The sequence below is a fragment of the Hippocampus guttulatus genome, chromosome 12 (assembly GCF_054856545.1).
Source record: "Hippocampus guttulatus isolate MCC_2025c chromosome 12, RoL_Hgut_1.0, whole genome shotgun sequence".
Taxonomy (NCBI): domain Eukaryota; kingdom Metazoa; phylum Chordata; class Actinopteri; order Syngnathiformes; family Syngnathidae; genus Hippocampus; species Hippocampus guttulatus.
The window spans coordinates 12,172,963-12,184,680 of NC_141272.1; the positions used below are offsets into that span (position 1 = coordinate 12,172,963).

The 11,718-nt window shown below is 42.4% G+C and overlaps 1 protein-coding gene across 2 annotated transcripts; it reads right to left on the minus strand.

Annotated features, from left to right (window-relative positions):
• Positions 1 to 960: 960 nt before the first annotated feature.
• igsf10 (immunoglobulin superfamily, member 10) lies at positions 961 to 11,122 on the minus strand. 2 transcript variants are annotated; one of them, XM_086125465.1, is made up of 10 exons: positions 10,899 to 11,122; positions 9,955 to 10,084; positions 9,459 to 9,849; positions 8,209 to 8,970; positions 6,412 to 8,130; positions 6,209 to 6,324; positions 5,122 to 6,133; positions 3,948 to 4,851; positions 3,336 to 3,702; positions 961 to 3,238 (listed from the first exon to the last, which is right to left on the minus strand). In XM_086125465.1, the coding sequence occupies exons 1-10, from the start codon at positions 11,120 to 11,122 to the stop codon at positions 1,694 to 1,696; spliced, it is 7,170 nt and encodes a 2,389-aa protein (XP_085981591.1). In that variant the 3' UTR covers positions 961 to 1,693. The 2 variants fall into 2 exon arrangements, with proteins under 2 accessions (XP_085981591.1, XP_085981590.1); XM_086125464.1 differs by having other exon boundaries at positions 5,122 to 6,324.
• Positions 11,123 to 11,718: the final 596 nt, after the last annotated feature.

The following is an 11,718-nucleotide window of genomic DNA, read 5'->3' on the forward strand; positions in this document are numbered from 1 at the left end:
ATTTTCGAATGACAATGTGAGCAACGAGTCACCGGAGATCTGTTTTTTCCACTTTCTCCAAGGAAACCCTCCTACCCAGCTCGTGCCGAGCAAAAACACTGTGTATTTATCCGACCGGAAGCCAGTCTAACTCTCTCTCCAGCAACTGCGGTCCCACCGCCAGACAAAACACACACTTCCTTTCAGTAGCCACATATTAACCATATCCCAAATCATACAATTTTGCCTGAAACACCCACGCAGAAAGATTAAAATGCAATAAGGCATATTTTAAATCATTATTAAGGTCTGAGGTGGTATTAAAAAAATGTTATTCCCGCTGTAAGATGAACAAATTAACTTCACTACCCACACAGGGCCTGTGGTGTGAATGATGAGCTGTTTCGGGAGTGTGACATAATGATGATGTGGATTTTTTTAAAATGAGCAGCCATACGAAAGCATTTAGCAAGTAATCTACATTCCAACACTTATGGAATCCACTCAATATTCTCAGCAGTTCTTGACTACTCCCCTTCCACCCCATTGTTGGGTGTACTGAACATAACCTCCTTGCGCAAAAGAACATTAAATATGAGGTTGTGCAAGAGGTAAGGCTATTTGCCTTAATTAAAATGTGATTCATTCAAGCCATGACTGAAGTCTTTTCAAGCGAAATTGGTTCCAGTTGCTCTTAAAGTAATCAAGCATCGTGAGAAACAACCAAATGAGTGTCAGAGTTAGAGTTGTACTATTTTTTTTTTTTTTTTTTTGCATTTATCGTCTAAAGAGAGCAACATTCCTAATAATTAACCACAGCATTAATTACACCAACCAGTCTCATAGATCTAAAATACGGTCGATTAGTAAAGATTTCGTTCACAACTAAAACAAATTAAACTGTGGTTCCCACTTCAAAACACATTAATCAAAGGCAAAACTCCAAACGAAATGAAGTTTTAACAATTTATTTTTCTCCCATACATTAGTAGGTAGTAAACAAATATAGACTGTATTATTACAGATAAGCATAATGTATAACATTACTGTAAATTCTTGTGTACAACACAATCAATCACAAGTCTTTAAAATTGCTTTAAGTGTGCACTGAAAAGAAATGAATGCATCTACTTCATAACGTAATTATGGAATTGTGTATCGTAGCAAAAAAGTTACGTATCCAGTGTTAAACAATCTTCATACGGTAACTACATTTTCATAAAACAAAGAAATAAGCAACATTGTATGGCTTGGTCTTGCAAGATTTGTACAATAAAGTCACCAACGGTATCTTCTTAATTTGCTGTTAAAGGACAAGCTGCTGACAAGACTGGATGTGCTGTAATTGAATCCACATGTGTGGCCAGCATTAGACCCTCAGTGGAATCACTCTGGGTTAGAGTGTATGAACACTTTCTTCTCCTAGAGAATCCCCCCACATGAATGAGTCTCAGCTATGATTTTCCAGACATTCATTTCTCAAGTCACAAAAACAAATAGCTGTCTCAGCAGATGTTTTTTGGAAGTTAGTTTTCGTTTCTGATTCCATTCAATTTATTTTTGTTTCTTCAGTCCTTTGCTCATTTTGAAATCAATGTCAGAGATTTTTCACTCACAAAGTCCAAGGTGACATTTTCGTGAATCGCATACAGATGGATCCTTTATCCTACAGATCAAAATCTCTGTTGGAATCTGTTTCCTTCTGCCATGATCTTTAGAGTACACGCACATAAACAGCCTTGAGGTCTGAACCCAGTTGGTTCTTGGCTACACACTTGTATGTGCCCGAGTCAAAGGCTGAAAGCCTCTGGACTACAAGTGTGCCTTGGGGGTGAAGCATTTCACTTCCCAACCGCCTCCCTTGTTGTGCCACTGACAGAATGGAATGATCAGGCAGCTCCCAGGTAATCTCCGGTTTGGGTACACCAATGGCAGCGCAATTGAGCTTAATAGGGGTTCCTGCCATTAAACTCAAGTTAGGAGGTGGCATTGTAGTGATGCGTGGAGGATAGGCAATGATAACAACAGGGACTGTTAGCACAGCTTCACCTGCATCATTCCGAGCTCTGCAGACATAGTTTCCTCGGTCATATAGAGTAGTCCCCTGAACAACTAGAGTACCATTCTCTAGCAAATTGTAGCGGCCCAGGACTTGAGGCTGGGTAAGTGTGTGGCCTCCAGGGAGGGTCCAGTAGATCCTGGGTTTTGGACTTCCATCAGATAGACAGTGAAGGAACAGAGGATCGCCGAACATACTGCGTATTATGCCCCTCGGTCTTGTGAGGATATAAGGCTTTTGCCCCACATCCAAAACAATGAGCTTTTCAATATAGCCCATGATGTTTTTGGCACCACAGCGATATTTCCCAGCATCCTCAATACGAGCGTTAAAGATGACTAAAGACCCATCGTTATCCACCCGTCTGTGGGTGTTACGCCCACTGCTAAGCCGTGTTCCATCAGGTAGAATCCATGTGATATCTGGCTTTGGGTGTCCATCAGAAGAGCAGTTCAGAACAATGGTTTTCCCCAAAGGAGAGACAATCCGTTCATTGAAAGGGTTTTTAAAAATGGGTCTTCGGAGCGTGTTGGTAACCTCGAGTTCTACCACTAATACGGATTCTCCGCCATCATTTGTCGCCATGCAAATGAACTCTCCAGTGTCAGTAGGACGTATGTTACGAATTTCTAAAGTCCCATTATGATGGACATTAATCCTACCACCGAAGTATGGCGCCTTCAAAAAGATGTTATCTGGCATTATCCAGGTGATAGTTGGAATTGGATTGCCTTCAGCTTTACAGTCTATGAGTTTCCTAGAATATTTTGTCGAGAAATCTTTTAATACAGTCCTGTTCTGATGGTAGCCGTTGATCACAGGTGGGTTACCACCAATTTCAAGTTTGTAGACTCTTCTGTTTTCACCCCCTGGGTTGCGAGCTATACAAACATACTCTCCGCCATCGATTGGTTTTGCATTCCTTATATCCAAAGAGCCATTTACGTGCAACAAGTAGCGTTCATTTGATGCTGCTATGACATCATTGGTCGGCAACATCCACAGGATCCTCGGTTTGGGTTCACCAACTGCTTCGCAGTCAAAGCGAATGCTACCTCCGGGTTTAAGTCTGGCATAAGTCTCACTCTTTTGGCGTATCTTGGGAGCAGCAGTCACGACAGTGATATGTACGTGCATTTCATCTTTTCCCACTTGGTTTTCAGCAATACAAGTGTAGTCTCCTTCCTCTGACATGCCAACCTGGACAAAAACGTACATAGATGTAAGCCGTAGCGATTTTTTTTTTTAATTCAATATCATGCAGTTTGACCATTATGGTACTCCGTAGTTCACTCACTTGATTGACATAAAGCGTTCCATTGTCAAACAGAGTATAGCGACGTATTCTCCTTCCTCCAGTAAAGGAATCCGCCTGCAGAGCACTGTTAACAACAGTTCCATCTGGAAGGCCCCAGGAGATCTCTGGCTTTGGAGCCCCTGAGGCTTTACAATCCACTTTGAAGTCATTACCATACAAAACCTTCTTCTTGCCATGTGGCTTGTTGTCTATCTTTGCTGGCTTCATTGATATCTTGACCTTCATGAGTTGAACATCATCACCAGATATGCTTTGAGCCATACAGAGATAGTCTCCTGCATCTTTATCAATCGCAGAATTGATGACCAGAGTACCATTTTTCAAAACCTGGAATCTGCTGCCCATCCTAAGAAAAGAAAGTGGAATTAGAAAGGACGGAAAAGCAGTTGTAAACAATCCCATCATTTACTTGCGTTTCCTACTTCCCTGATTGCATGTTATAAACATTTTTTGCATGTATTACTTTTACTGCACTAAAAACCAAGAGAAAGCAGACAAAATTCCTGCGATTGAGACTAAATCCACTTCAAACAATTGAGCATGCAGTCAGTAATAGTCTTTATGTTACTGAGATTGGTGGTGGAATCTTACCTATGTGATTGGTCTACCACTGCATTGGATGGCAACCTCCACATAATCCTGGGTTCAGGCTCTCCACTTGCTGAGCAGTTTAGGCTGATCTGATCCCCAAAATACAACTCAGTTACATGCTGTGATGTCACCACTATTTTGGGTGCAGATTCTCTTCTCTCAACGGTCAAAGTCACCACCCTTCTCTCTGAGCCCGTGGAGCTGGTGGCAATACATTCATATTTGCCGTTGTCAATTGGAGCCAGATCCTTGATAAGTAGGGTTCCATTATCATAAACAGATATCCTTTTGTCCCAAGCAAATCTTTGCGAATTGACCAACACACCGTCTTGCAGCACCCAGTGAATCTTGGGCTGAGGGTTTCCTTGACCTGTGCAGGGCAGCCATAGGTTTTGTTTTGAAAAAGTCTTCACCTGCTGCCTTTTCTCCTCTAAGATACCTGGTGGGGCAGCAACCACGTGCAGGCGGACCGTAGCAGTATCAGCTCCAGCTAGGTTACTAGCGATGCATTTATAATAACCTCTGTCAAAAACAGACACCTGTCTGATGACCAGAGACCCATCAGCTGTCACCGACACTTTTCCATTTGGTGTGCTGTGCTCTCTGACTTGGGTGCGGTTTGCCAGAATCCAGGATATCGTCGGCATGGGCCGACCATCTGCCTTGCATTGAATCTCCACTGTATTTCCTGCATGAGACTTTATGTCTCTCATTTTGGGCTCTAATATACGTGAAGGGTAAGCTACCACGGAGAGCGTGACAATCAGTTTATCTGATCCATGATTATTCTCAGCAATACAGATATACTGGCCTCGGTCCTTCGTCGTGGCATTCTGTATTGACAATGTGCCATTGCGCAACAACTCGAACTTGCCCATTCTCCCCTTGATGGTAACTGTGTTTCCTGGATGGGAGAGAGGGAAAACTTAAGAAAAAAATCCCCTTTTAAACAACACACCAACCACTGTGACAGTTGTGGCTCCTTGCAAATGTACAGACTCTTTAAATTGACAAGCTACCAGTTTCTTTCGGTCACTTTATCAACTTATAGAGTCTGCAATCGTTTTGTAACTTCTGATTTACGATGATGCCAAGATGCTAAAAATGCCACGGTGACAAACAATTATAAACATCTTCCAACGACCATACAATACCTGTCTATCCCTTTCAATACCTGTGCTTGTGGAGAAGCGTTTCCAGGATATGACTGGCTGTGGGTCTCCAACAGCTTCACATGGTAAAAAGGCATCTGAGTCCGTCAAAACTGTAAAACTAGCTGCATTGCCACCAAGTATTTTAGGTTTTCTGGTCATGAGCATAGTAGTTGGTTGAGTGCTTGCAACATTAGGGATGGTTGTGGCAAGGACATTTTTTACATTGTTTCTGTTGTATGTATAGATGTAGTCCTGTTCTCCTGTATATAGGGTCATTGTCTCAAAAGAAACAGCTTTCTCTGTGTCCTCTTTGGCACCGGTTTCCACCGTAGGTCTAGGTCTTCTTGTAGCTGTTGTGTGACCATTCAGCGTCAGTGTCGGCGATCTGACATTATTGTGGATTCTGTTTTGAGTCGTCGCGTAAGCTTTCTCAAATGTAGGCATTGTGTTTGAGCGGATAAAAGGTGTTCTTGTAGTATAGGAAATGTCCCAGTCGACTTCTTTGGAAGCATAAGTCTGCTGCTCTGATATGTCTGCGCTTCTGTCGATTTCCCTTGTTGGTGTATACATTGGAGGTTTGGAGGCACTCTTATGGGGCAATAAAGTGGTCTGGATAGTGTTTGCCATGGTTGTTTTCTTGTTGTCAAACGTATTAGTTGTGCTTATGGCATACAATTTTGTATTTTTCAGTTTCTTTGAGGGTCTGTGTCCCTTAAATGGTCTTCTCCGTCCTTGGCGCCCTCTCTTTCCACCAGATCTTGGCCTGGTTGTAGGAAAATCATCTGGAAGTCCACCAGACCCATATGAAAATTCTCTCTCAGAATTTTCTCCTGGGGGTGGTTTGGTTGTAGGCGAGGAGGCAATAGTTTGTCTATGCAGTGGTGCTTTAGCAGTGGTGAAGGACTTTGAGTAATAAGTTGGGCTCATTGTCGTTAGAGGCTGAGCAGTGGCCTTCAGAGTTGACAGGTCAAAATCTGCAGAGAACAAATCTTCATAGTCATCATCAAACAAACTGACTTTTATTTCTGCTGTCTTGGTTTGAAATGGAGCCTCAGATTCTGGTGGTAAGTGTGTAGTGATGGTGGGCAAAGTAGTTCGGGTTACAGCTGAAGTCTGAGGTACAGTCAATGTTTCGGTGGGGATTGGCTTTTTTCGATGTATCTTTTTGTTGCCAGCTTTGACTCTTGCCCCAAATTGTGTAGTGGGAGTGGATAGTTCCATATCTGTGGTGGGGTGGAAAAAACAAAAATAGATCACTTGTTTTGTCAGTGTTACAACACATTACTTCTGAAGTTTAAAAAAATGCTTACCTGTTCTCACTTCAATACTGTATGGTACTGTAGTATTCCGCTCAGATGGCTGTATGAGTTTATTGATAATGGATTGTATGTCACTAATTCTGTTGGGTTTAATGATTCTTCTGCGACCGTGGAACATTCTTCTGCGCCCACCTCCTCGACTCTTCTTGTGTGGGATGATATGGATTTGCTGCTTGGAAATGATGGTGGATCCTAAAGGTGGGGATTTTATTGTTTGGGTGGTATGGAAGGTTATTTCATCTTCCCGCCTCTGTGTGGTGGTGACAGCTGTGATCGTGGATTGGCTTTCTGGATCTGAGTGGACAAAAAGCTCCACAGGGTCTGTGCCATCCCTCATTGGAGTAATATTCGGATCAATGGTGAATGAGAACACCTCGGTGGACGTTTCTGGCTCTGAAGGATGTTCTCCAGAGGACTGGAGCTGAGTTTCTTGTGAATAATCTGTAACAGTTTCGAGTTTGGTAATTCTTTTGAGGGAATGAAGCTCTGTAGTTTCATCAAAACTAAAGACGCTTGAGTTGGGTGAAATCAGGTTATACACTGTAACACCTTCTCTCTCACTCTTAACTGGGGTGTTTGTGTATATGTTCTCTTGGATTGTCATATAATCTGTTGTCAGTTTTGCTCTTTCTTGACTGAAAGTGACGCCATTGCTGTTTTTTGTGACTTCTATTGTGTCCATGTTTTCCATTTCAAATACACTACCTTTTTGAGAGTTATGTGTAGTGGGCAAAACTGTAGCAAGTAAAATTAGATCATCAGGTACCTCACCAGAGCCAATTTCATTATCGTTTGACAAAACAGTCTTTGAGTCTTTTACTGCCTTTCTTTCTTTAGTGGTTTCTTTTGCTCCATCTTGAGCTTTCTTCATAAATTCAGCAAATTTCTTTGGATCAACTTTCCTAATTGTTGTATCAAAGACCCTATTGCCAAATCCACGTCTTTTGCTTGCTGAAAACCTCCTTTGTCCTATTTGACCCTCTGAAATACCTTTTCCCCGTGACCTCAGTCTGGGATGACGTCGATCAGAAACAAAGGTTTTGGCTTCTTGAGTAGCTCTATCAGATGGTTTGTAAGAAGGGATGTCGCTGACCGTGCTTGTGTTGTCAGTTAAAGTTGGGTCAACCTGGCTCTCCATCTCCATGCCTGATCCGGTCTGATCAAATTCTTTGAATACCTTAGAGCTTTCACTTGCTGTCACCTGAGAAACCAGGAGGTCAACTCCCAAGTGATTAGCGGCCAAACATCTATAAAATCCTTGGTCCCTCCTTGTAAAGCCCTCAATCACTAGGGTGCCATTCTCATACACCTTCTTTTTTCCTTGGGACCTGTCTAGTATTGAGTAGTCTGGGAGTATCCATTGTATTGAGGGCTTTGGACTTCCTAAACTGCTGCAATCAAAAACAACATGTTCCCCCAGTTTCTGGGATACATGGACACCGTTGACACCTGCCTCCTCCACATCAGGAGACAAGACTGTCACTCGAAAAACCAGAATGTCAGCATCCAAGTAATTGGTGGCAATGCAGCGGTAGAGGCCCGTGTCCGAGGCGTCTGCACCCCGCAGAGTGAGCTTTCCTTCAGCGGTGATTATGATCCTATTGTCCTCGCTGACATAAGGGGCTCGCACCTTGATACCATCTGGTAAAATCCACTCCAACAAAGGCTTTGGTTCTCCTCGGACTTGACAGCTCAACTGAACCACCCCACCTGCATGAAAAAAAAATGTAAACGTTGTAATCAATTTTACAAATATGTGTTATGCAATGAAAGCAACCCAATACTCACCTGTTATTATAGTTTGCTCAGTTTTGGTTTCATTGTCTTTCTTTATCATGGTCCAGGAATAGTGGTCTTTCTTCGGGATGGTGTTCTCCACCCGTAGCTTGACGACAGACCGGTACTTGATATGCAGAGTAGAGAAAGTAGTTGTAGTACGGTCGAGCTGCAATTGAACCTCACCTTGCATCAGCCAAGCAGGAACGGCTTTGATTTCAGCATCAATGTTTGTGTGTAGTTCATCCTCACCCGTTTTCTTTTGATTATATCGGTACACCATTTCGGGACTTTTAGTCAAAGACAAACCCCTCTCAAGGGTCATGGGAAACTCACTGTAGGCTGCCAGGATTTGCCACAAATGTTGGATATGTTCATTGTCAACGTTGCATACCAAATATGTAGTTATGGTAGAAATGAGTTCAGTGATATCGTCACCCCCCTCCTCTTCCATGGTAAGTGAGAGGTTTTCAAAATTAGATGGCCTCTGGACAGTGCATGACAGGCTGGCATCATTGTGAAATTGATCTGTAAAGTTCATTTGAATGGAGCCTAGTGGGGCAATAAAGTCGCTTGGGGAAACTGGACTGAAGTCCCCTTCATCCAAGCTGATGTTTTTCTGCTTTAGATGGGGCTGGATCCAAGGTTTGGTACAAGTGAAGGCATCACGAGGAAGAAGGGAGAGGCGGCTCTTCTGGTAAAGGGTTGGATTTTCACAAATGGGACACAGTTGGCCTCGAGGATATCTTCGGTCCCGCTTACATTTTAGCACCCCTGGAATCATTCAAATACAATTGTTAGACTGTTGTAGAGAATGACTGATGCATACCTTTACCTTTCTTTGACTCTTACAGTCTCTCTGTATCTCGGTTACAAATTGCTGATGACAGTTTGTGACAAGCTAATTGGCCACTTCTCTGAGAGAACAGAGTACACTGAAGTCGACCGTTGATCAATTGATAGGCGTCATCTTGCTCTCATAATATCAAAATATCAAGAGCATTATTAGCCTGTTTAAATACCAAATCTATTTAGAATGGGAAACACTTGTTGGGACTTTAACGTTTCAGCTCCTTGTTCGAGAACAGCAAGTGGAGCAAAAAGTACTGAAACATTCATCAGCTCGACAAAAGTTGAAAGACGGTCAGTTTAAGTTCACCTGTAAAAGTTATACAGTTACTCCGCAGTTCATCCTGAAATTTCAGCCATGAGCCAAATACCCCTAACTAGAAAAAATGCATCACACAGGCTATTCTACTCACCAGTATGCTTCTGCGTCCATAGTGGGAACCAGTTCATACGACAATCACATGCCCATCGGTTGCCATGGAGAAAGAGGTTCTCCAGTTGGCTGCACCCAGAGAAAACCTCCGCAGGCAGGCTAGTGAGGAGGTTGTCAGACAGGTGGATGGTCGTCAATGAGGACAACTTGAACACTTGGCTGTGTGTCAGGGTAATGAATGTGTCTGGGTGGAGCTGTTGCAAGTGGTTTCCCTCCAGATGGACCAACTGTAGATTAGTTAGGCCGTAGAAAGCCTCTGGGTTGATGAAGTCAATGTAGTTGTGGTCCATGTGGAGTCGCTGCAGACTTTCCATGCCTTTGAATGTCTGTTTGTTGAGCTCCTTGACTTTGTTATAGGACATCTTGAGGACCTTAGAGAATACAATCAACACATTAGAGTCATTGATATATACATTTTCTATTCTGAGCAAGACACACCTATCCTCGTTTTGGTTACTCATTTTGAGGAATTTCACCTGTAATGATCGTAGATCCTGAAATGCTCTGTCCTCGATGCTGTGAATAAGATTGCTGTGCAGCATCAGTATTTCCAATTTCTTCAGACCCGAAAGAGCATTCTCTCGCAAGATGGTTATACTGTTGTACCTGCAAATGGAATATGATGTTCAATGGGGGCAATGTCATTAAATGTTATTATTTGTATGAAAGAAACGAGGAGATGTGGAATGGCCCTTTTGGTTTGGACTGAAAAATGAACCATGCTAAAGGTTAGTAGGTGTATAATTTCCTTAAAAGGGCTTCCACACAGGGAGGCTTTACATACATGCTGACAAGGGTACTTTCAGTTGGTTCAATAGACTCAGGTTTAGTCGAGCCTTACTTACATTGATCTCATTTGGTGGAGGATATTAAAATGCAACAGCTGCACTGGTGGAGGTTAATTAGAAGAGGACTTAAGTTGAGGTTTTGTTTAGTTTTGTTTGTTTGTTGTTTTTGTATTGTGGTTTAGTTTTCTTGGTTGGTTCGTACTTTGTACCAGTAGGTGCCAGTCAAGCACATTTGTTAGCCACCCACCATAAAATTCTACCAGAAGAAGAAGGGGAAGTAGACAGCTCATTAGCAAATGAGATGAGACACAGGTGAGTACACCTCTTACCTGTTCCTCAAAAGAGACAATGAGAAGGCATAGGCCAAATTGTGCCATGACACTTCACAAAATGCATTTAATTAAAGGGTACTCACAGGTTTAAAAGGCTGTTTGAGTTTTCAAAGCTATCTTGTTGTTACGTCAGCTAACAGACAAAGTTATCTTGTACCTCCAGGTGCATCGTTTAGGTGAACTTAAGCACAGGCATGCCCCTCAAAAAAATTACCGTAAGCATGTTTAGAAGCATTTCATTGGTTATAATTACCAACCGATTCAGTCTGCTAAAGATTACAGAGAAAAGTAGAATCTCACCCAAGGTTAATTCTTTCCACAGCTGGCTGGATGTGGGCAGGCACCACGTTCAGGTAACGAAAAGTGCAGTGCACTTCCACGGGCACGGAGCACACGCACGACGTGGGACAGTCGCCCCAAATGGGGGACACAGCGGCCAAGAGCACTAACAGAGAGCCCAGGGAGAGCAAACACCTCCGCAGGTAAGAGCCTCTGCAAGCGGTCATTGTGCACGGAAAACTCATTTGGCTCATAAATTACAACCCACCTAGAGACAAGAAAGCACACTGTGGTCAGGATAACAGAGTTTACTAATTCTTTCCAAAGAGCAATGAAATTGATGTCAAAGTTTTAAGCTGTTTGTGAAATTCAGACAGAAAATGGAGTAAATGTATGCCAATCAAAAAAAAAAGATGTACAGCTGCATTGAAAATCATTCAGGCTTATTGTAAAAAAACAAAAAAACTAATGTGTGGGTTTCTTGGAGGGTGGGGAAGGGGGGTGAGTGATGTGTAAGTTTTAAGGAGTAAGTGAAGCTGTAGTCAAACAGCAACAGTTGAGTAGCTACCTGCGATTGCCAGAATGAAACCGAGGCATGTGAATTTAAAATTAAACGAAATGTGACCAAATAAAAGCTACAGTTGGACAAATCTACCTTTTGAGTTACCTACTTTTAATTTGGCAAATTTGCAAAAATCTTAACTAAGAATGGCCATTTCTAATACACTTATTTTCATATCAAGCTGTATAAATTGCTCTTGTTTTGTTGACTCATTATAAAAAAAGTTTAACTTATTATAATTGAATGCATGCGCTGCAAGTCTTCAATGTAAAAATGGTG